The sequence below is a fragment of the Acipenser ruthenus genome, chromosome 47 (genome assembly GCF_902713425.1).
Source record: "Acipenser ruthenus chromosome 47, fAciRut3.2 maternal haplotype, whole genome shotgun sequence".
Taxonomy (NCBI): domain Eukaryota; kingdom Metazoa; phylum Chordata; class Actinopteri; order Acipenseriformes; family Acipenseridae; genus Acipenser; species Acipenser ruthenus.
In genome coordinates, this window is record NC_081235.1 from 5,972,437 (window position 1) to 5,996,168 (window position 23,732).

General features: G+C 41.4%; 1 protein-coding gene across 3 annotated transcripts in view; it reads left to right on the forward strand.

Annotated features, from left to right (window-relative positions):
- The window catches only part of LOC117962509 (protein strawberry notch homolog 2-like), a 54,592-nt gene extending 31,071 nt beyond the window's left edge, over nt 1-23,521 (forward strand). For 2 of the 3 annotated variants that reach the window (XM_059013831.1, XM_059013833.1), the window contains 28 exons: nt 3,620-3,778; nt 5,074-5,157; nt 6,268-6,370; nt 6,573-6,733; nt 7,058-7,191; nt 7,372-7,462; nt 7,622-7,765; nt 8,006-8,123; nt 8,210-8,315; nt 9,519-9,672; nt 9,936-10,112; nt 10,465-10,562; nt 10,979-11,061; nt 11,483-11,665; nt 12,230-12,351; nt 12,627-12,758; nt 13,303-13,438; nt 13,883-13,995; nt 14,736-14,807; nt 15,041-15,149; nt 15,263-15,334; nt 15,684-15,827; nt 16,165-16,259; nt 16,444-16,536; nt 16,924-17,055; nt 17,233-17,309; nt 17,492-17,682; nt 18,342-23,521. In XM_059013831.1, the coding sequence (XP_058869814.1) occupies nt 3,620-3,778; nt 5,074-5,157; nt 6,268-6,370; nt 6,573-6,733; nt 7,058-7,191; nt 7,372-7,462; nt 7,622-7,765; nt 8,006-8,123; nt 8,210-8,315; nt 9,519-9,672; nt 9,936-10,112; nt 10,465-10,562; nt 10,979-11,061; nt 11,483-11,665; nt 12,230-12,351; nt 12,627-12,758; nt 13,303-13,438; nt 13,883-13,995; nt 14,736-14,807; nt 15,041-15,149; nt 15,263-15,334; nt 15,684-15,827; nt 16,165-16,259; nt 16,444-16,536; nt 16,924-17,055; nt 17,233-17,309; nt 17,492-17,682; nt 18,342-19,138 (4,080 nt within the window). In that variant the 3' untranslated portion in view covers nt 19,139-23,521. The remainder of the gene's footprint in view (nt 1-3,619; nt 3,779-5,073; nt 5,158-6,267; nt 6,371-6,572; nt 6,734-7,057; nt 7,192-7,371; nt 7,463-7,621; nt 7,766-8,005; nt 8,124-8,209; nt 8,316-9,518; nt 9,673-9,935; nt 10,113-10,464; nt 10,563-10,978; nt 11,062-11,482; nt 11,666-12,229; nt 12,352-12,626; nt 12,759-13,302; nt 13,439-13,882; nt 13,996-14,735; nt 14,808-15,040; nt 15,150-15,262; nt 15,335-15,683; nt 15,828-16,164; nt 16,260-16,443; nt 16,537-16,923; nt 17,056-17,232; nt 17,310-17,491; nt 17,683-18,341) is intronic. The other variant, XM_059013832.1, reaches the window with a different exon arrangement.
- Nucleotides 23,522-23,732: the final 211 nt, after the last annotated feature.

Sequence of the window (23,732 nt, forward strand, 5' to 3'; positions counted from 1 at the left end):
TAATCGCGTCTCGCAAGTACAGTGCTAAAGTAATCAGGAGATACAGCAATTGAAAAGGTCATTTGACCCATCATATTTTGTTATAAAACCGAAAACAGATTAAAAGAATAAATGTGCTGATTCCTGTACAGCACTCCCGTCACCGGAAGTGAAACCGGGACAGTCTTTCTTGATCCGATGCACAGTTCTGATTGCTGTGATGAAAGGAACATTGTGCAGCTCATGACTGAGTGACGTGCGTTCTGAGATAAGGGGATAGTGTATCCTGTCTGGATCTGCTTTCAGTTTACTTGTCAGTTTCACAGCGGCACTTTCAAGTTATGCCTCTTGCTTCGTAAGTGTTCTGGAGCTTGGAAACACAGTTACTACAGCAATATAAAACAGCAGTGACATTTCTAAAAATAGACATTGATGGAGTTTTTATTTCTCTCTCTCTCTATACTCTACATCCCTGGACATGTCTAGTTAAAGCCAATAATAGTAACACATGTATTTATTGTAATTTATTTTTGTTTTTTGTTTTGTGTAAAAAAAATAAATAAATAAAAAAAAAAAAAGTGCTATAAAATAAACGTGTAGATAAATCCAGAAATAGTATTATCATCAAATTGAATGTTATAGTTATAACCAGTACCCTTCAAATGCTGGTATGACGTTGACCTCGGAACAAGGAGAAGCAGGTGGATTCACTTTCTTCTTCTAGATTACCGCCCTGTATAAATTAGTTTAATAACTTGACTCATCCAAATAGCTTTTCTGTTAACCTCCAAATCAGTCCCTTCAGATCTGTTCCCTGGTGAACTGTTGAGGTTATATTAGTTCCCAGACGTTTCATAACAATTGAAATTGTTTGGTCTTCAAAACTGACCCTGGGGTGATTGCGTGGGAACTGAAGCACTGTGCTCAAGTCTGTTTGGATGGAGGTCAGTCTAGGTTAGTTTAAGGATGGATTGGTTTAATAGCAGAGGGATACACTATCTAGTGTTTTTAAACAGATTCAGTAATTTGATTAAGAGCAGGGATGGAAATAAGACTCCACTGCATAGCAGTTTGATCCATTCAGGTTTTGCTGTGAGTTTAATAAGACACACCTGAGCTTGTTACCTGTACACTGTGGCTAATCAAGCTCGTAGTAAAACCTGGAATGGGTGAAACTGCTATGCAACAGGAGTCTTATTTCCACCTCTGAAGACTATAGGTAAAAGGACTTTATTTCCAAGCATAGAATTCAGTGTAAAATCGATTTAATTAATCAAACAATGAAAATAAATCTTTTGTTTCTAAATTAAAATACTTTGAGTATTGGAAAGTAATCTAGGCTGTTTTATTCCAGTTATTAATCAGATCCTTGAGATGCAAATTTGTGTTTGAGCTATACTTAAAATAACACGCAAACTTAAATTTATTAATTGCATAAATAAAAAAAAATAAAGACGTGTTGGCAAATTTGCAGTAGCAAATAATCTACCTTTTGATACAACTTGTAACTGTCAATCCTGGTTATTGCCTCTAATGCCGTGTTATTATGTCATTAAAGGCCTTTCTATTGGCTGCTTCCTGGTGCAGGCAAGTAGGGGATTCCCTGCTTTAAAGGAAGGGGGTGGAAGTTACAGATTTAAGGAAGTTTGTACATGTTAACACTGGAATAATGTAATTTGGGCTTCTATGGCAGCGATGTGATCCAATAAATTAGCACAGGTGCCTGACGCTTTCTTTTCTTTTAATCTCCTCTCTCATTGCACAGTGGAGACTTGATGATGATGATGATGATGATGATTATGGTTATTATTATTAATGTTTGGAGTATATGTAGGCAAAGACATTTACACAAAGGAAGCAGTTCTTCTTACGTTGCCTCTGAAACTTTTAATTAATGTAGCTGCCCAGCTGTGGAGAAAAGGACGTAATAATAATCATAGTCTAGCACATTGTCGTTGAATCATTTAGCATGCCTCTTTTCTGCAAATAGTTCTTGTTTTCTTTTTTACGCCTATAATACAAAACAAGGATGGATCCTAATAAAGTGGCCACATCGGCTTAGAAATAAATCAATATAATAATAGATGGAATCTAAGCAAATTAAGATGTAGGTAGAATTAATCCTGTTAATCCTGTTATCGCTTGTTGCTGCCCTCGCAGTGAAGGCACATCAGTACTCTCTGTTCGTTCCCTCCCTTTTGTTTACACACGCCAGCACAATAACTTCTTGGAATGATCAGAATCATTTCTCGGAAAATCTGTTTCCCTGTCCTGTTTGTTTTGCAATGCTGCTCTCCAATTTTTTAGCCAGCTGTTTGTAGGGCAAAGATTGCTTTAACCCCGGGGCACTGGTGATGCGACACAAAAGCCTGGCTTGCTTGCATTAAAAAAATAAAAAATCACTCCACAGCCTAGCTGTGAACTTGACAGTCTGTGTTGGATATTTTGTGTGTCCTATACTTCTCAGACCGGCCGAATAAAGAAAATAACTGGACTTGTTTTAGTCGCCCCAAAGGGCTGGGTTCTCTGCTGTGTGGTCAAAACTTATCCAATATACCCCTCCTTCAGTTTGTTAGTGGCTGACTGACTCTGAACTGTATGTTTCCTTTTGCGATACGATTTCTATCCGATACAGGCTGGTGTTAAATTGTATTTCTGATTCATGAATTTCAACAGGGATCAGTCAAAAGATTATTCAGTGATAAAACTTTTCATAGTCTAGTTTAATGACTGTGTTTATCTGGCTGACCAGGGTTATTAATTTAAAAAGCTAATTCCTGAATTGTGCATATCAAGAGCTTGAGAGGCATGAAGAATGAGCTGAGCTTTGATACAGTGTGTGCTTCATTGTAAAAATGTTTCACTGCATGTAATGACTGAATAGTTGATGGGAGCCGTGTACAATTCTGTAACACAAATAGCAATCAAACTTGCCTGAGGGTGTGTGTGTAAGAGATACAAGCACTCCCACCCCCATTGTTTAAGTTTTTATGCCTTGTAGAAATGCATGCCCTTTGCAAGAAAGCTGCAGGTCGCACTGCTTTGGAATGAATGTTATTAAATGGATTTCATTGGAAGTCATTCACGCTTGAAATGAAGCATTCAGCACACATCTGCCGGATTAAACTTGACCCTGTTATCACTCTGTTAAAGGACCTTCCACATCCTCCTATTTAATTAATAGGCCTGCGTTGCTTTATAAGAATGCTTGTCAACATTAACCAGTTCGCTGCTGGAATCTTCTGTTTCTAAGAGAAAACTATTAGGAAATGGGTCAAGTGATTTTGTGTTTGATTCGCTTGATCAAGCTCTGTGACCACCTCTCCTTCCCCCCACCACCCACCCACCCACACACACACACACACACACACACACACACACACACACACACACACACACAAACACACACACACACACACACACACACAGACAGAAATCTGAACTGCTCCAATACATTTCTACAAAAGCATAGGTCAAGCAAATGTCTCAACACATCCACCAGTTTCCTCTGTTTTTAATTATAGTCGTTATCTCTGAATACAACAAATTCAACTCCCTTTATTTATTTAATCGAACAATCGTTTTCTATGGCGACGCAACACGCCTAACATTTTAATCTCTCGTATTTGTGTTTTCCCAGGACCTTTCGTACTTCGAGGAATTATCCAACAACTCCCTGTTCTCTTCACCCACCGACTCCCTGTCTGAGTACGCCGATAACCAAGGCTTCCTCAACTCAGACAGCCTGAACCAAGTGCCAACGATATGGGACGTGAGCACGCCGTCGCAGCCCCCAGAGGTGAGTGCCACAAACCACACCTGGGCTCAATTACAATTACAGCAGAAATACTTGCTGACATTGCAACTACAATTATGCTGCAGCAGTTATAATTACAATTACCAAGCAGTAATCACAGATACAAATATAAAAACATACTATATAATTTTGAAACAAATGGGGTCACTCGCCAAAAGTGGTTGAAAATACAAGAGCGATCAAATTACAGATATTTGCGTAATTGAACTGTAATCATTCAATTATATGCAAGAATTATAGTAACAATTACGATTTGCACTATTACAATTGTAATTGACCCCAGTTCTTCCAAAATCCTCTTGTCCTGCACTCTACAGGGATCACAGAGATGAGACTCCTATTGCATAGCAGCCTGAGCCATTCCAGGTTTTACTGTGACCTTAGTCACTCATTCCTGAGCTTCATCCCAAGCTGTAAAGCACTCAGTAGTATAATATGTAGTCATGCTAAAGGAACGTGTTTAGACTATAGGTCTTTCTCAATGTCTTCAAGTGTCTTTTAGTATAACTACAGTCCTGAACTCACTTGGGGGCAATTGATGGATTGTAAAGGTCCTGGTGTGACCAACACCTGGATCCCTGAGGATAAAAATCCCCTAAAACCTGGAAAGATTTAAAGTGCATTCTAATGGGAGATTTATTTCCATCCCAAAGTCTTTTATGCAATGTTTATTTTTTTATGCAATAAATATGGGTTTAAAAGACAAGTTGATGATGGGGCAATTAAAGTGACTGCAGCACACGGTTTACTGAGCAGTTGGCCAGGCACAGTTTTTTATAATGATGCTGTCATTTGGTACTGAAATGGTTAAGGCTACTTACAGAACGGAAGGTTGCCTCTTGCCATGTCCTTGCTAAGCTGACTTGCGTGCTGCCTAACCTTGGCACATGGGACAGTAATCCTTTGCTGGGAATAAAACCGAATGCGGGTCAGTTTAGAGTGCATTCTGGGGAACAGGAATTGGGTGGGGCTTTGTAAGGACAGGGAGGATGTGAGGATGAATCAGTTTCACATTCAGCTCTAATGAGTAGATGCTATCTTCCATCTCCAAAGGGAAACAGCACTGTCAGTAAAGGTTTGTGTTGTGGGCTCCAGGGATGGAAATAAGCCTTAAATCTAAGTCTTAAAGTGCAACATTTTGTTTATTGGTGGCAACTGAGGTGCTGTTCATTGTACACCAATGCATGCCATGCCATCTCCTTTATCTGCTACTTTAAACAGTGTAGTGTACATAGCAAGGCAGAGGTGCATTTTAGTCTCTTTCTGTTTCGTTGCAGCTGAACCCCAGCAGGTTTCAAGGTATAAACAGTTTGGAAGAACTCTCTGCCATCATCAACGCTCCTCCTCTCGGAGGCTACCAGGTAGAGTAGCCATGGCCTCTCTCATTTACTTACTTAATAATCTGAAAAGAAAACAAGGGATTCCCACTGCATAGCGGTGAAAGCCATTCCAGGTTTTGCAATGAGCTTAGACCATACCATGTGGTCACATGCAACTATAAAACTGCCATGCCCTGGGATTGTTATCACTGATCAGGCCAGTTTCCAGTGTAAAGGATCTGTTGGTGGTGGGTTTGGTGAAGGTGGGTACACTGGGAATTCGAAATGCTGCCTGACCTGGAAACATACATACAGCTGTGGCCAAAAGTTTTGCATCACCCTATAGAAATAACTCATTTTACTTCATAAAATCAAAATGAAATTGGCTGAATTCGTTTGGCCATTGCTGTAGTTCTTTACAGTTACATTTGATGTAATTTACAATTCCCATTGTATGTGTGCCATTATTTTGTAACTAGCCAGTTAAAGCACGGTACATGTTTAATAGCTGAGACACTCCATTGCAGATTAGTTCTGACTCTATATCTGGTTACTTCATTAAAGTAACTAATGGAGCTGGGACAGGCTTTGTTGTTTGGTGGGATTGCACATCATGGCTTAAACTGGGTGTGAAGGCAACTGCCACTGATCATGTCCAAAAAATTAATCTTTCTGATGAACAGCTGATATGTTCGAGATCTCATGATGGCTTTCTTATGCGCTCTCCTCATTTCTGTATTTGCTGTCGTTTTTGTAAAATCCTCTTTTCCTTTCCTAGCCCACAAACTGATATTGACCTGAAATTCAGAAGAAAAAAAAAAAGATTGATTTAGAAAAAGCAGGGGTTCAGTTTCCCCCTGGACGGTATTGCTGTGATGAACATGCAGCTTTCTGTATAAAATGATTCCTAAGTGGTTATTGTTGATAGACGAGGTGACTTGCTATTCCTAACACTAATACCATGTTATTTCACCTAACTGAGTCATTAAGGAATCAGTGTCTCTTTTTCAGTGATTCCATCTAACAAGCTTCTACCTACTGCTTCCGGGTTCTTTTTGGGTGTGTGTGCATGGTTAAGGTCTGAATCCCATCGCTGTTACAGTAAGCAGGTACCTCATGGTCTGTTGTGTGTGGTGCTTTATTCATCCCCAGATACCCCCCCAGCCGATAGTGGAGGAGGAAGAGGAGGTTGACAATGAAGAGGCCGAGGAAATGGGACACGCAGAGACCTACGCAGACTACAAACCATCCAAATGTAAAGAACTTTAATATTCTTACTCCTAAAGCGATTCGATCCTTGTTAGATCCTGGGACACATGTTACTGCTATTGCAGTAGGGCGCTCTCGTTTTAAATCATCTGTGAGCAGCTGCTGCTGCCAGATTTGTGAAATAATTTTTCAATGAACTAGTTAAGTGAACATTCTCTCCATCTTTCTCTCTCCTTGTATTTTCACAGCTACGATAGGAAACTCTCACCCAGATATCGTGGTTGAAACAAGCACATTATCCAGTGTACCCCCTCCGAATATTACATATACTGTCTCCATCCCTGACAGTACAATAAACAACGGGCTACTGTCTGCACTGCAGCTGGAGGCTATCATATATTCATGCCAGGTATGGAGCGTGTGGAGGTTTAGATGCAGAGGGCTCTATTCACAGAGCTCTATAAAGGTCTTTTCTGTCTTTACGAAAACTGTTCAATACTATTGGTAAGTAATCCAATAGCTGTTTAGAACAGTTTCTTATGTATCAAACTGTGCTTTATTCATAATAATTTTGAAATATCTTTTGGCTTTTTGAATTGGACTCACAATCTTGTTACCTAACGCTGCTGGTTTGAAGATGGGCTCACTAGCAAGGCTCAAACTTCTTATCAACGTTAGTTATGATCTTGTTGCTCTCCGCGTCTGTAACAGGTTTGTTTTCTGTGTTTCCTAGCAACATGAGGTGATTTTGCAGAATGGGCAGAGAGCAGGCTTTCTGGTGGGGGACGGAGCCGGCGTGGGCAAGGGCAGGACCGTGGCAGGCATTATTCTCGAAAATTACTTAAACGGAAGAAAGAAAGCACTGTGGTAAGTTATCAGTGAATTCCCTACACGGCTGCATGCCATCGTTTGAGTGATCACATGGTCCAGTGGTGAGTCACTGTGACACCCATTGAAATGGTCTGTCAGCTGCGCATTTTTAATTTTGAAAGCCCCATTTACTGAGCTGGGTTCACTCACTGCCTTCTGATTTGTTGTCATTCCCAGGTTCAGTGTCTCCAATGATCTAAAGTACGACGCAGAGCGAGATCTCAAAGATATTGATGCTCCAAATATCCCTGTGCATGCCTTAAACAAGGTGAGAGCTGTACCATGGATACTGGTGCAGTGTTGTAATGTATTTCAGTAATAACATATTGGCTGTCCACTAGATGAACATTTGCATCGTGGTGTTTTGTATTGTGAACTTTTAATTGTTCTTATAGTAAACGCTTTATTTGTTTCTTTGTCTTCCCAGATTAAATACGGTGACACAGCTACCTCAGAAGGAGTGCTGTTTGCGACATACTCTGCACTGATTGGAGAGAGCCAGGCAGGGGGGCAGCACAGAACAAGACTAAAACAGATCCTGGACTGGTGTGGGGAGCGATTTGACGGAGTCGTATCCTTTTCAAGATTGATTGATTGATCTGTTTGTGTGTTTACTTATTTACTTATGCATTGATTTAGTTTATTTATTCATTTATAATAAGTATTTTTTAATATACTTATTGATCTGGAACTTCAGTATTGGAGAAACATAACAGGAAACCGTAGCTATTGAAAACTTGGAAAATGCTATTTTTTTTGTTAGTTGCACTAAAACCTCCAGCTTTTTCCCTTGACTGCGGCTCCTCCACAGATTGTGTTTGACGAGTGTCATAAAGCCAAAAACGCCACGTCGACGAAAATGGGCAAGGCTGTTCTGGACCTTCAAAACAAGCTTCCTTTAGCAAGGGTGGTCTATGCCAGTGCCACAGGTAAGCAGGTTTCGTGTATGAATGCACTCAAGCAGCAAGTTAAGTCTGTTGATCTGACATGTTGTCCCATCCCCACGGTTTGCCAGGTGCCTCTGAGCCAAAGAACATGATCTACATGAGTCGACTGGGGATCTGGGGGGATGGCACCCCCTTCAGGACGTTCGAGGACTTCCTTCACACCATTGAAAAAAGGTGAGACCCCAGGGGAATCCTACTTCATGTAATCTGTGTGTGGAATCAGATACCCCACTCTGATCCCAACTTTTAAACAACCTGGCCTGCCCTAAAATGGAACGTCACTGTGGGTGTGGGCGTGGGCAGGTATTACTATCAATGTGCGGACAAAATGATAGTAACTCCTAAAAAAAGATGTTGTGGGGACGTCCCCACTTTGTAAACCACCTTTTATAACTAAATATGCTAAATAGGCTTGTTGTCGACTTTCACCCTGTGTGTGTGCGTGTGTGTGTGTGTGTGTGTGTGTGTGTGTGTGTGTGTTCGTGTTCGGTCAAGTCCGAGGGGACCTTGATGAGCATGTTGTTTAACCCTTTGCAGTCCATTTATTAACTGCGCGTCAGGCACGCCAGGTCTAATTAATTTTCACACGCGCAGTTAATTTTATACGCGCTGTTTAAAAGTATTTTTTTTCACAGTCAAACGGGTTTAAATGGCCCTGCATATCAACAAAGCACTCACTAGGCATCTTCAGCCCCGCCCCACCCTTTCGTTTGCTATAGCGTTCACCTATGTAAGAAATAAATAATAATAATAATAGTCGTACATACCGATCGATCATCTCCGGATCACTCGTTTTATCACCAAACTCCTCAATAATGCGATCCAAGTCATTATTTTATTACTATAACATCTGAAAAAAGCTCTGCAAATGTCCATGATAGTCTCTGTGCGCTGACGCACTCAGCCAGCTTGTTTATTATGAACGCCCCGTTATCTGATACCTGATACCATGTATGACTATTCATGAGATACGCCTTTTTTTTTTTTTTTTTTTTTCCCGACTTGTCTCGGCTCCTGTCGCTCCCACTCGGCAATTGAATGGTTTTCTCGGCTTTTTCCGGAGAAAAAACGACTAAACACCCGTTTATTGCGTTGCTATAATGATGTCGGACCCAGTCCGACAAAGGACCTGTGAGTAATAATTGCAATGTCGGACCCAGTCCGACAATGGACCGCAAAGGGTTAAACATACATATCGGACATAAAAGAAAACTTGCTTTAATTGCCGTATTTACTTGAGCCCCAGCTGTCATTAATGTTTCTGTCCATGCAGCTCTCCTCAGAATAGTACATCTAGTGTATGTGTGTGTGTAAAGAAAACCTTGCGAGTGTTGTTGCCCCTCTGGTTAATTGTGTCCCGTGTCTCTGTACCCCCAGGGGTGTGGGTGCGATGGAGATCGTAGCCATGGATATGAAAGTGAGCGGGATGTACATCGCCCGGCAGCTCAGCTTCGCTGGCGTCTCCTTCCGGGTAGAGGAGATCAGCCTGGACAAAGAATACATGTTGGTCTACAACAAAGCAGCACGTCTGGTAAGGAGCCCCATACTCCATTCCTTCCTCTGTCTGCCAATGCATCCCCACTCTTGGTAACAGCATTCATTAGAGCAAGTTAGCCACAAGTTCACTATTGAAGTGTTGGGAACCAAAACCGATTTGTTATACTAGTAGATGGAGATCACGGTGACCCATGCAAGCAATGTGGTGTGTGTGTGTATGTGTGTGTGTGTGTGTGTGTGTGTCCTTGTCTGGGTACGTTGCTGACAATCCCCTCTTTACCTGTTTTGTTCCTCCAGTGGGCTGAAGCCCTGGCTGTGTTCCAGCGAGCTGCTGACCTGCTGGGGTTGGAATCGCGGAAGTCCCTGTGGGGCCAGTTCTGGTCGGCACACCAGCGATTCTTTAAATACCTCTGCATAGCAGCCAAGGTGCGCCGCCTGGTGGAGCTGGCAAACAAGGAGCTGGCTGACGGCAAGGTGAGCAGCAGCATCTCCTGTAGAAATAAATCATTACCGGAACATTTTGTTTTTAATGGAAGCAAAGGAAGTGCTTACAAGAAACTGAGCCAGATAGACAAGCGCTCCTCCTTAAGTGTACTTTAATGGAAGCAGTGTGTATATAAACACAGTAGACTTTTATCTGTATCCAAACCAGCTGGGACAGCACCCTGTTCAGATGAGTGATTTTGTTCAGAGCGCTGATTGTAAGAAGTTGCTGTGTTAAAAAAAAAAAAAAGCCTTCTCTGGTCTTTTTTGTTTTACGTTTTTGATTCTTGCATTTCACCAAAAAAATGCGTCGGCCTCACCAGGAGCTCTTGTTTGTTTCCAGTGCATCGTGATCGGTCTGCAGTCCACTGGGGAAGCTCGAACCCGCGAGGTCCTGGATGAAAATGACGGGCGCCTGAACCGATTCGTGTCTGCGGCAGAGTGAGTACATACATGTTGCAGTTTGCCGTACATACAGGCAGGGTGATTCAAAGTTTTAACTGTGAACCGTGTTTATCCATGTCATTCAATGTGTTCATCCTATTTGTCCAGTGACTTCTGAATCACCCTGTGCAAATATCGTCTGGTATAGTAATACGCCCACTGTTTAGTTTCACACACGAGCTGGCTTGTTCTGTAACTCCACATCCCAGAGGTACAGACTAGCTACCAGTTTTAGGATCCTTACAGTTGTGTTTCTGATTGGAGGGCATGGGAAAGGTCTTGCTGCTCTTGTTGCATTGAGTCACCACGTCATTCTTTTAGAAGTAAGAGTAAGCCTCCTGTAGGGGATTTTCACTGTAACACATGGTAGCAAGGAGGCAGGACTGCAATAAACCTTCGCTTCTTCATTTCAGGGGAGTGTTTCAGTCGCTGGTACAGAAGCATTTTCCAACTGAGAAAAGGAAAAGGGAGAAGGGGCCGGCAAATAAAAGGAAACGTAAGGGAATTTGAATGATTTTCATTAAAAAAAAAAATAAAAAAAAAATTGTAATGTTATTTGCATGTGCTGGGTTTCCATTTCAGGACTTGGCATGAAAGACTAAGACTTGAATGATATATTGTACCATTAACACACCACATAGAAACGATTATCTGGTATAGAGGCTAATGTCAAGGCTCTTGCTATAGCACCCCATCAATACTGTCAAAGTCTTATCAGACGTTTTGTTAACTCTCATTCTGGTCTTAGCTTCATCCTCAGTTTTGAACGAAATCCAGTCTGACCCAGAGGGAGATGACAAGAGCACATACGATCAATTCAAGTTTAACTTCATTGTTATTTGAATGTATTGGTTGGTTTGTTTGTGTTATAAAGCTGTAGCTCTACTACGTTTTAATCAGGGTGTTTTGCCTTGTAGGTAAACCCAAGGGGCGGCAGACGAAGTTCCTGAAGCACTGCACTGAGATTGGGGGTGTGATCAACATCAGCGATGACAGCAGCACGGAGTCTGACGTCATGGACAGTGACTCTAACTCCTCCCCCGACTCCCTCCACGACAACGATGATGTCATTTTTGTCGACCACATTAACTGTTATGCTGGTACGTCCCCTAGATTTCGCTCTTCAGGAAAAGGCGATACCAGCGGGTTGTGCATCTCTGGGAGGACGGGCGAGCACCTTCACATATTTATAGACCAATCTGCCACCCTAAAAGAAAAGGATAACCTGTTTATAAAAATACATATTTAGTATGTGTGCAGCTATAGCCAAAACATTTTGCATCACCTGAAATTTTAGAATTGAGACATAATTTAAAAAATGATGTTTTATTTAACATCATGTAATCAAAAAAAATACAAAATGATATTGCAAAAGTCTCCCGAAAGCCATAATAGTAGTGAAATATAGAAATGTCACATTTTTCAATTATTGAGTATGTGGAAAACTACAAAGCGATATGCAATTCAGTATGTTAACGTAACATTGTCCAGCAGGTTTATTTGGTTTTATGAAGCAAAAATAGATCATTCTACAGGGTGATGCAAAACTTTTAACCTTATCTGTAAATCCTTTTTTTTAGTAATCACTGTATTTAGTGTTAAAATCATTTTCGATTAGCACCGGCACTGCCTCTGCAATACTAACACAAGCTCGCTTATTTCAGCAAAACTACAAGAAATGAAGCAAGACCTTCTGAATAAGATTGCAGTGCTGGGACAAGAACTACCTCTGAATACCCTGGATGCGTTGATAGACAAGTTAGGCGGACCCGAAGGTGTGGCGGAGGTAAAACACTGACTCTTGCTCAGTAACACGAGGGGGAATTTTTATTATTTGCTTCAGTGAAAGATGCTGTTCCAGGATTGGGGTCTTTTCCAAATTGTCTAATCCTGAATTCTCTGCATTTGCCTTCCAAACTGCCCTGAAATTGACCTTCGTTTGCTCAGTGCTTTATGCATTTACGTCTTTGCCCTGAGAGGCTGGGCTCCTGTGTGTGATCTCGGATTGCCAGCAGCAGCATCACTGCTCCTGTGCCTGACCCCTCCTCCCTCTCTGTGCAGATGACCGGGCGGAAGGGCCGTGTGGTGCGGATGCCGGACGGCAGCGTGCGCTACGAGTCTCGAGCAGAGCAGGGCCTGTCCATCGACCACGTGAATATCAAGGAGAAGGAGCGCTTCATGTCAGGAGAGAAAGTGGGTTCCACTACCCAGACCCTCTACTTGCACAGCGGGGTTTACTGTGACCCGCTTCCCTGAGCTTGCATCATCTCACTGTCAATGCTTCAGGTCACATCCACACTGCTAAACGTCATAGCTAAACCAGGACTGCCTCCAACTGCTGCTATGCAAACGGAGTCTGTGTTACCTTCTTGACATCCTACCAGCGATACTACAGAGTTGTTGCTGAAATGAGATTTAACTTGTGGAGAAGGTTGCTGCTTTTATTTTGTTTTGCCTGGTGGCAATATGGTAGTTAAATTTATTTAAAACAGACATGCACACACACACACACTGATACCATATTTGCATTTACCGTTTACCTGCACTGTATTAGTCATAATTCTGATAAAGAGTAAAAAGGGCTGTTTTTTAGTTATGGAATTTTATGCTGTTATGACCCCCAAATCCACCATTAATTGAAATTTCTTATAAAGTGCATGCCAAGACTTTATGAAGGTGCTCCTTTTAAAACATATCTCTCTTTCTTTCTCTCCCTCCCACCCTTTGTTGGTAACAGTTTGTAGCAATAATCTCGGAAGCAGCCAGCTCTGGGATCTCATTACAGGCTGACAGGCGGATAAAGAATCAAAGGCGGAGGGTCCACATGACCCTGGAGCTGCCCTGGAGCGCAGACCGAGCCATTCAGCAGTTCGGTGTGTTGGCCTTTACATTGTTAACATCATAGATTTAATATTACAGATTGGTGTTAGACTGTCTGTCTACCTCTTCCATTCCTGTATTGTAGATGGTACTGAAATGGCACAGATAAGTGTATCTACTAACTAGATGAGTGGTACTCGCTTGTAGCTCTCACTTCTTCATTAAAGAACCATTTGTCGAACTGCACTGAGCTGTTGCTTTAGGACTTCACGATATATATTACGATACAAACGATATATACCTCTGTTACGATACGACATATCATGTAAAGAAAGTGTCCCGATTCAGCGATTTACACAATGAATCGTTACCACTGAACCAGACCAAGACCTTTCTTTGATTTTTATTATGTAAATGTGGATGTTTTTTGCATACGCTTGCCCTTGTGCTCAGTTGCTAAGCAGCACTGACTCTGCTGTTGTGCTGCTGGTTTCCAGGTCGGACTCACCGCTCCAATCAGATCAATGCCCCCGAGTATATCTTTCTGATCTCCGAGCTGGCGGGGGAGAGGAGATTTGCGTCCATCGTCGCCAAGCGGCTGGAAAGTCTGGTAGGTGCTTCCAGTAAATCCAGACAGTGTGGCGCGTCAGCATTCTACTGAGAGGCTGTGTGTTTTGTTTGTTTGTTTTTCCAATGTAAATCATAGCTCAGTTCCTGGAAGACTTGAAATGCACTGCCTGAAATGGCCCAGCCTTTGTTTTGTTTTGTGTCTGGGGCAGCAGTGTGGAGTAGTGGTTAGGGCTCTGGACTCTTGACCGGAGGGTCGTGGGTTCAATCCCCGGTGGAGGACACTGCTGCTGTACCCTTGAGCAAGGTACTTGCTCAAGGGTACCCAACTGTATAAAAACCCAACTGTATAAATGGGTAATTGTATGTAAAAAAATAATGTGATATCTTGTAACAATTGTAAGTCGCCCTGGATAAGGGTGTCTGCTAAGAAATAAATAATAATAATAATAATAATAATAATAATAATAATAATAATAATAATCAAGCCAACTTTAATGCCTTCTGCTGATAATAGAAAGCTATTGTGCACACCGACGCTGAGGTTATGACCAAGATATCCTGTGATCGGAGAGCGTCACACTTGTTCTCTCAGCTCCGACTCATCCTAAACTAGCCTTTCTTTGTTAGGATACACTTGCTGATCTTACCAGGAACAGTGCTCGTTTTGTATCACTTTTAGAACCACTTTAAATAAAACTGCTTTTGTTTGTAGAAGTTGTTGGTTGAGTTTGGTTTCTGCTGGGAGGCTGTTTTCAACTCGCACGCTCTCTCTTGTTCCAGGGTGCCTTAACCCACGGAGACAGAAGGGCGACGGAGTCGCGAGACCTGAGCAAGTACAACTTTGAAAACAAGGTATGGCAACGGTGCCGTGTGTGTCTCTCACACGCTGCCAACGAGTATTTACTGCTAGAAACAAAATGCAGATAAGCTTGGTTAAGCTGTTTGCTTTAGTCGAGTCCCACTCTACTGAAAAATATTTCTCAAATCGATTTCTCAAAAGGATTTAAACGCTGTGTGGCGATTTCAGTAGTTTCTTGGACAAAAAGACAAAGCAGAACTATTTCATTTTTTTTTTTCTCCTGCAGTATGGTACCAGGGCTTTGGATAAGATTATTAAAGCCATTATGGGGCAGATTGAGAGCAAGGTGCCGACTCCTAAAGGTTATCCCGGTGGAGACGCCATGTTCTTTAGAGGTGAGAAAGCTTCCAGTCTCTAATGTTGCCTGCAGTCACATTTTTTTTCTGTGATGATACAAGGAGACTGAACATTGCCGTAAGACGACTCTCTATTGTGATTTGTATTTTAGACATGAAGCGTGGACTGATGGACGTGGGAATTTTCTGCAGAGAACCCCGATTTGGAGTCGGCGTCGAGAAAGGTGAGAGATCAGCGTTTTTGTAGTTTGGAAGCTTGTGATCAAAACTGCTCTGGTACATTTTCGCTAGTGGTTTCGTGAAAAAAAAGAGCTTATTGTTTATTGTAACAACCTTCTTTTTGACTGAAATAATGACATAAATCTGTTTTGGTTTCTTTAGCTGCTGGGTGGGGACACGTGCGTCAGCTACTAGGAATCCCCTTTAGTATCGAATTGTGATTTTAACCATTTACATGCTAATTCCTATTCTGTAGTGTTCTGTTCATACTGTTGCTAGAAGTCAATCATCAGCTTTTTCTTCATGCTGACGGCTCTGATTGTGAACTTGCTGACATGCTTGTTGTTGTTTCAGACTGTAGCATCACAAAGTTCCTGAACCGCATCCTTGGCCTGGAAGTTTACAAGCAGAACTCCCTCTTTCAGTACTTCACTGACAACTTTGACTACCTGATCGAGAAGGACAAGAAAGAGGGCAAATACGACCTGGGAATCCTGGGTATGACGCCTGCTGCTCCCCCCGCTTTACAGGCTCTCCCTGTCACTGCCCACACCCGCTGGCACCCAGTCTCGCCTGCAAATTACTTTTTCTTTTTTTGGACTATCATCTCTTAAAGGTTTAACTCCCCTATTCCCTTCCACTCCCAAGCATTGCAGTCAAATCTATAGCAAGCCTAGAGATGTCAAAATGCCCTCTCCTCTCTTCTCCTGATAAATCTGAAATTAATATTCTACATCAGTCCTTAAAGCTCAAGTAGCTGAACCTGAATTCAGGAATCCTTTGCCTTACCACTGAGTAACCTGACCCTAACACTTTTGGTCCCTGTTTCCTCCAGACTTGGCACCAGGGAACGATGAGATCTACGAGGAAACCCAGGAAAAGTTCCTCACTCCAGGAAACCCTCAGGACGGGCAGGTGGTACTCTATAAGGTATGCATTCCCCTTTCAGTATTGCATCTGTTCAAGGAAAGAACGCCAACCAGAACCAAGGTTTGGTCATCCAGGAACTGCATGTTATTACTGTTTAAACTAGCGACATTGATGAGGTGCAATGCAAAGCTGCCATTGTCAAAGACAGAAAAGGAAGGGAAAGTAAATTCTGTTTCAATTGTAGATCACCGTGGATCGAGGCATGAAGTGGGAAGAAGCCTTGAGCAAATTCGAAAAGCTGACCGGACCTGATGATGGCTTCTATCTCTCATACAAGGTAAGACCCTCACCCCCCCCCCCTCCCCCCCAAACCCTCTCCATTTATCTTTCAGTGGGAGGGGTTCTTCTATTTCGGTCCCATTTGAAGTTTAATTCATCTTCCAGTAAATCCCTTTTTAACTTCTAAGAAAGAGAGGTGCTCAATAAACTTTTTAAAGAAATGTTCGGCCAAACTTTCAGATCAGTTATATTTCAATTCAAGAGGTGAACAGGAGAGTAGGAAGAAGTGTGCCAGCGGGAGAAGCCCTTTCACTGTCAGCGGGAGACGAAAGGGCACAGTATTTCCGGTTAAAACATCGCACTCTGTCAAGTATTCTGTGTCTCATCTCGTTTTGTCAGTTATAGTTGTTGTGTTTTATTTATTTATTTTCTCCTTCTCTCACAGTTGAGGGGAACTTACCCCAACGCGCTCCTGGCAGAACAAGGCCGGGGGAAAAACTTCAACCTGTACAAAGCGAACATCGGGAAGCAGGTCCAGCATGAGAGCTTGGACAACCTCTTCAAGAGGTACCGCAAGGTGAGACCGCAGGGCCACAGACAGGGGGCCACCGCTGCTAACCGCCCATAGTGATGTGCCATTTTTAAACATGCAATCGCAAAATCTGACACTCTTATGATTAAATAAACTCCTTCGTCCAAAATTGCTATGCTTAATTTAATGTATTTTTTTTTATTTTTTTTATATAAACTGTAGGTGAGCCCAGAAGAAGCCAAAGATGCCTGGGAAAGTCAGTACAGTTTCTCCCGCCGGAAGTGCAGCCACGCCACTTGGTAAGTGCCTGGCTGGACAGAGCAGATCACTGTGTATTAAATGTCAGAGCGTATTTTCCAGCAGTTTGCATCCTAGCTTTCCAAGCTGCTGCTTTAGCTAGGGAGGGAGGTCTGTGGTCTCAGGAAATTCCCAGGTTCTTCCATACCAGTTGAATAATCCCCTGCCTGTGTCTCTCCCTCAGGAACGGGGAGTGCAAGCTGATCCGAGAGGGGAAGGAGTGCTGGCAGGGCATGCGGCTGCGGCAGTACTACATGCTGTGCGGGGCGCTGCTGCGCGTCTGGAAGAAAGTGGCCGACGCGGTTTCTGACATCACCAGCTCCAGCATCCTGCAGATCGTCCGACTGAAGACCAAGCAGCACACCAAGCAAGTCGGTGAGTGTGTGTCCCTGCGCGGGGCAGATGAGAGAGGCAGCAAGGCACAAGCTAGCTTCTCAACTGAGAAAGTGGTCTTGAATCGCTGTTCATTAACTGTTATTATACATGGGTATGGCAAGTTTAAATGTGTAGCTATGTGTTGAATCCAGCTGTGACTTGCTATGGGCATTCCTTAGTACTTGAGAGTTGACTTGCATGATTTTTATTTTACTTAAGCAGTCCAAGATCTTGTGGCTCTGCTATGATGTACAGCTATGGCGCAAAGGTTTTGCATCACCAAGAATTTTAGGATTGAGAAAAAACTATATGAACATAATTTAGATCTTTTTTATTTAACATCATGTAATAATTTTTTTTTTTTTTTTAAATACAAAATGATATGACAAGAGTCTATAACGGAAGCCATAACAGTAGTACAGTATTTCCAAATGTTAGATTTTGAAATTTTCAATGTGTCAGTTTTTCGTTATGTTGTTCAATACGTCAGTAACATTATTCAGCAGGTTTCATTCGACTCTATGAAGCAAAATTAGTTCATTCCGTAGGGTGATGCAAAACCTTTGGCCACAGCTGTATGGTTATTTGCGCTATAATTTCTCTGTGTGGTGATGCTTGGCGGTCAGGCTCGTAACGCAGTGTCTCCCTGGCTCTCGCAGGTATCAAGATCCCGGAGAGCTGCATCGCCCGTGTGCGGGAAGAGCTGACTCAGATGAACGAGGCGTTGAGGAGGAAAATCGAGGAGCGCCAGGAGAAGGCCCGTCGGGAGGAGAGGGAGCTGCTGGAGAAGGACTTCCTGGAGAAACTCTACGCTGCTAATGCCAGTGTCTCCGACTCCCGCGCCACCTCCACCCAGCCCCTCGACCTCTCTCTAACCCAGCCCATGGTCCTCCACAACCACTACAGCCACAGCCTGGACGTCCTGGACCTCACCATCAGCCCCATCCCTCTTCAGGACAGCAGTGCGGGGCTGGGGCTCGAACCCACCAAGGGCAGCGGCTCCTCCAGCTCCGGAAGCACCGCCCCGCAGGGAGAGTTCAGCCTGGAGTCTCTCATCACGCAGCCCCAGCAGCAGCAGTTGCAGTCAAGCCAAGTCGGCCTCCCGTCTTTGATCACGCAAAACTTTCCAGGCTTCTCTCTTGATTCCACCCTGGGCCTCCCTCAGTCTTACCAACTACCCAGCCAGCTGGCTATCACTGACAGTGCCGCTGCCCCTGCCGCTGCCCCTGCTGCTGCCCCTGGTTCTGCTTCTTCCTCTGCTTCATTGTCATTATCATCATCTTCACAGCAGCAGCAGCCAGGCTTCTTGCAGACTCCCCAGCTGTCCAACGGGCAAAGCGAATTGGACGCCATCAACTTCCGCGAGGTTTTAGATAATATGTTTCGGACCACCCAGGAAAACCAGCGTCAGTCTGTCATTCAGTACGGGTTGATGCCTTTCTGGGATGACGATTAATGCACAGCCCCCCCCCCCCCACCCCCCCCTCCCTCCCTGGTCTGCAACGGTACCACGCTTCAGATTCACAGCTCAGGCAGGGTTTCCATGCCTGCCGCTTTGGTTTTTGTAACCTTTTTAATGTTTGTTTTTTTTAAAAGGCTCTCGGATATTGCTGTTTTAACTGCACCACCAAAATGGAAAAAAAAAAAAAAAAAAAGATGAAAGGGTCTCCTGTTATTTTTCAATGGGAGGATTTTGTCTTTGGAAAAAAAAAAAAGAGATTTTGATTTTATTTATATACTATAAATATATATATAAAGATATATATGAGACAAGTCAAACCATTTTGTTTCCATATAGCAGCTGTTTATTCTCTGTTTGTTTGTTTGTTTGTTTATTTGTTTCTTTTTCAATGAGAACTCATCCTAATGCTTCAGTAGCAGGACACCTTAGTCTCCCCCAACAGTTTCAGTTGGATTTTGCATTTATTTATATTATTTATTTTAACCACGGAAAAACCTGCGAAGCTTCATGAATTGATGCTCCTCCATTTTTTTTTCTTTTTTTAGTTTTGTGATACCCAACTACTAATACCCAGCAGGGAATCTGTGTGTCTAGACTTACCTGACCTGGCTGCTGCCTAACTGCCACACTTGATGCGGTCATCCCTCCAGCCATCCCAGCGTTTATAGAACAGACGAGGTTTCCTGCGTATTCCATTCAGTATTTCCCACTTTACACTTTGTGAAATCCGAATAGAACTGGAGTTCACATTGGAATATGGAAAACGCAGTCATGTCATCTAAACTGTGAAGACGTCCCATCTCAGCATCGGACAAGCAGGACTGTACAGAGCAGAGTATACATCGTTGCAGCGACACTCAGAGCTGGTCTATCCACAGATGGAAAGAGCAAAAAAAAAAAAAAAAAAACTAAAAGAAATAAAGTTTTATATTTTCAAATTTTAAAAAGTGGTGTTTTAGGGCAAAGGAATTTTCTGGTTTGGTTTTAAAGTAATTTGAATTAGGCCAATAGAAATTTTTTAAAAAGTAATTTGGTGTGTATCAAGTTTTTAATTTCTTTCTTTTATTGAGCGTGCTACTTTTGTACCTTGTTTCTGTAGTTGGTATCGCCCAGCCCAGCACACCCACCACCCCCCACCTCCCACCCCTAGTTTACATCGCTGCATCGCCCCTAGCTGTCTGCGTCTGCTATTGCAGCACATGTTAAAGGATAAATAGCCATATGCACAGTTCTTTGTATAGGATGCTTACCTGACAAATAGTTTCTTTGCAAAAGTAATTTGCTTACATCTCTCTCATGTGTAGACTAAAATAGGGTGAAACTTCATACAACAGATATGTATGAAAAAAAATTAAAAAAAAAAAGTTAACATTCCTAATACAAACTTCAGCTGCAGTGATGAAATTTTAAGTTGTGGAAAAATTTTCATTTGAAGCTGAAGCCAAGGTAGGGGGGAGTCTAAAGACCAGTATTACAATCTTACATTAAACACAAGCATGCATGCAGATGTTTTGGGACAGCAGCTTTGAAATTGTACATATTGAATATGATTATTTTTATTTTTTTTTCCCGTAAGGGGATGGGTGGAGATGTTTGTTTTAATTTAATGTCCTCAAACCTCAATGATCTCCATTTTATCTGCAACTTGTTGTAATCTGGTGTGTTTGTTAAACCGAATGCATATCCTCCTTCTTACGAGATAGCAAGCCGATTTCAAGCCATGTGAATGCTGTAACTTTCCCAGGGGTTGGATAAATGTGAACGTGACCTGCTTTAAAACAGTGCCTTTGGAACATGCAAAGAAATGCAGTCTGTATTGTATATGTATATTGTGTTTTGCTGTTCAGTGAAAGCAGTTGTATTTTATTTATTAAAATGATTAATAACAGGCTCCCAATGACCCACCCTTCTGGACAGTACATACTATAAACTTGACTATAGCCATTGCGGCGAGATATTTTAGGGATCTATGACGCTGTGGCTTATAGCTGTCATTCTGAGTAAGAAGTCAGACACCCAAGTAACAGGCTTCCATTAACCCTTCCAAAACCTCCGAACTGCTTCAAATGATTCAGTAATGACTCACACAAATCCTTGGCGATGTAGTTGATCTCTTTGCTTAACTGACAGGTTGTGACTCTGGTCTCAACTAAGCACCACTAAAGAGAGCAATGCACTGTAGCCTCGCCTCCTGAATGTATGATTCTGCTGGAGCCAGAATGATACTGGTTAATTTAACAAAAATAATAATAATAATAATAATAATAATAATAATAATAATAATAATAAATGACTGAGGGGAGTTTGTGCTCCTCTGTTTAAATCCAGGGGACTGCAAGCAACCGATTAAAAGGGATAGTTTGAACCCTGAGTTTGCACTGCCCCCTGGTGTAATTAAACAGTACAACAAGATTGAATGCATTGAATCGGCACAGCATGTTTTGCAGAGGTCTTGAAGTTTGTTAATGGAAGCTCTGCTTTTAGGGTTAATAGCTCTTTCCTCTTGTTAAACCTAAACAAATATACATACACCTTGTTTAGCAATAAAATGAACACATACAGAGATGCAAATGAACCACATTTTATCCAACTTTAAAAAAATTAGTAAATAAACCTCCTCCCTCCCTTTTTTATAAACTTTGAAACAAGCAATTTTAAACAGAATCGACCTGCTGCATTAACAAAATAACTTTATATAGTAACAAAAAAAAAAAGCTATGGGTCTTTTTTTTTTTTACACAGAAAATGAAGACTTGTCCTGTATTTACGTAAAATGGGTTAGAAGCAATGTATTATATTATAGATTGTTGTTGTTGTTATTATTGTTATTATTATTATTTATATTTAAGGGACTTCTTAGTGGAAATTGTTTTCTATTCTGTAGTTAAAATGTTATGTCAGGGACTTTTCTAGAAAAAGAAATACATTTTAAAAATAATTGTAACCTGCCACCAAATATATTGCACTGTTCTGTACTGGTGTACAGAAACGCTGTATTAATTTCTCTTTCCTGTTCTTGTATTTTGATTATTAAAATTATTATAAATACTTTGTGTCCATATAGGGCTGTACAGTATGGAGCTATACCAAAGTATTCAGCACCTGAAGTTACCTGGTATATTAAAAACTATCCTTTATCTCAGGAATAAAATTTCTTACAAAAAAAGAAAAAAAAAAATCTAAAAACAGCGTGGAGGTCATCCGTGAAGAGGGCTGAATGAATGTTCAGCATTGTGAATGAAAGAAAAATACATGAATACTGTGTCTTTCTCAATGTCAAGACTTGATTTTTAAAAAAAGTATACAAATCCTGGGGTTCTATTTGTTCTTTTTTTTTTACAATGTTCAGCAGTACTGAAATAAAACAGAAATAAAATGAGACAAACCTTTCAACGAGAATTGGGTCACTGACACAAAAGAAGCTATTGGGCAACTATTTGTCTAAATGTCGTTGCTGCGTGTTTTTCTGTTTCTTTCTTCAGTACTGCTGTATGATTGCGTGTTTAACGTTATTGATGTTATTCAATGTTTGGTAAAATATCTCAAATGTTTATGCATTCTTAGTGTTGGCAGGGGGGGGGGTCGCTTTTATAAAGAAGAGTATGTTTAAGTATTAATTTAGTTTTACGATGAATTGCAAGTGGTTACATTTAAAGAGCGCATTTGCAATTGCTGAAGGGTAGAAGACCTCTTGCAGTTAAAATGCTGCATAATTGAGAAGGGAAAGAAAATCAATTCAGCCTTCCAACCCCTAAACGATTTAACGCCATGCAGCTCATTTTAATGAATTCATTTATTAGCTACAATTTGAATTACATTACAGTTCCAGAAGCAATATCCTGTCTGGTTAGTTTACAATGCAATGAATTGTCATCGCTGGAATGCAACAGGTTGGGGTAGGACAAGTGAACTACAAGCTTGTGAACCCTTGTTGTACAGATGACTAGTCCCTTAATTTATATTTCTGTGAACACAGAGAAAATCGTGCTTTTTTTTTTTTTTCTTTCAGTTGCATTCGTGTTCCATTTGTTGCTTAATAAACAAGTCCTCCACATCTGTATATTTATATTTTCAAATCTGAAATACTGCAGTAGCACCGTATCAAGTTTTTCAGGAAAAATAAAAAAAAATCTCCTCCAGTAAGCTCCCTACCACTTTTATTACATATCCTCATTATTCTAAGTTTAGATTTTAATATTTAGTTTACCAAGAATGGCATAAACTTACAATTTGAAAAACAAAAAAGTGCATCGTTTTGTTTCTAAGTTTGTGTGTTATATATATATATATACACACACACACACACATAACCTGACAGTTCCCCGACATGGGTGGATAAAATCACGTGAAAATAAACTTAAAAAAAAAAAAAAAAAAGTATGCTACTGATTGTATGTATTTTTTCTTTCTGTAAAACTGTGTTTAGCACTTTTTTTCCTGGGTTTCCTTTTGTTTTCTATATATATTTATAATTTAGATCAAACTGTATATATTGTAAAAATTGTGCCTTTTGACTAATTCTTAAAAGTTTTCTACTTACACCTGAAGGAATATATTGTAAAGCAATCTCATCTTCAACAAAAATAAA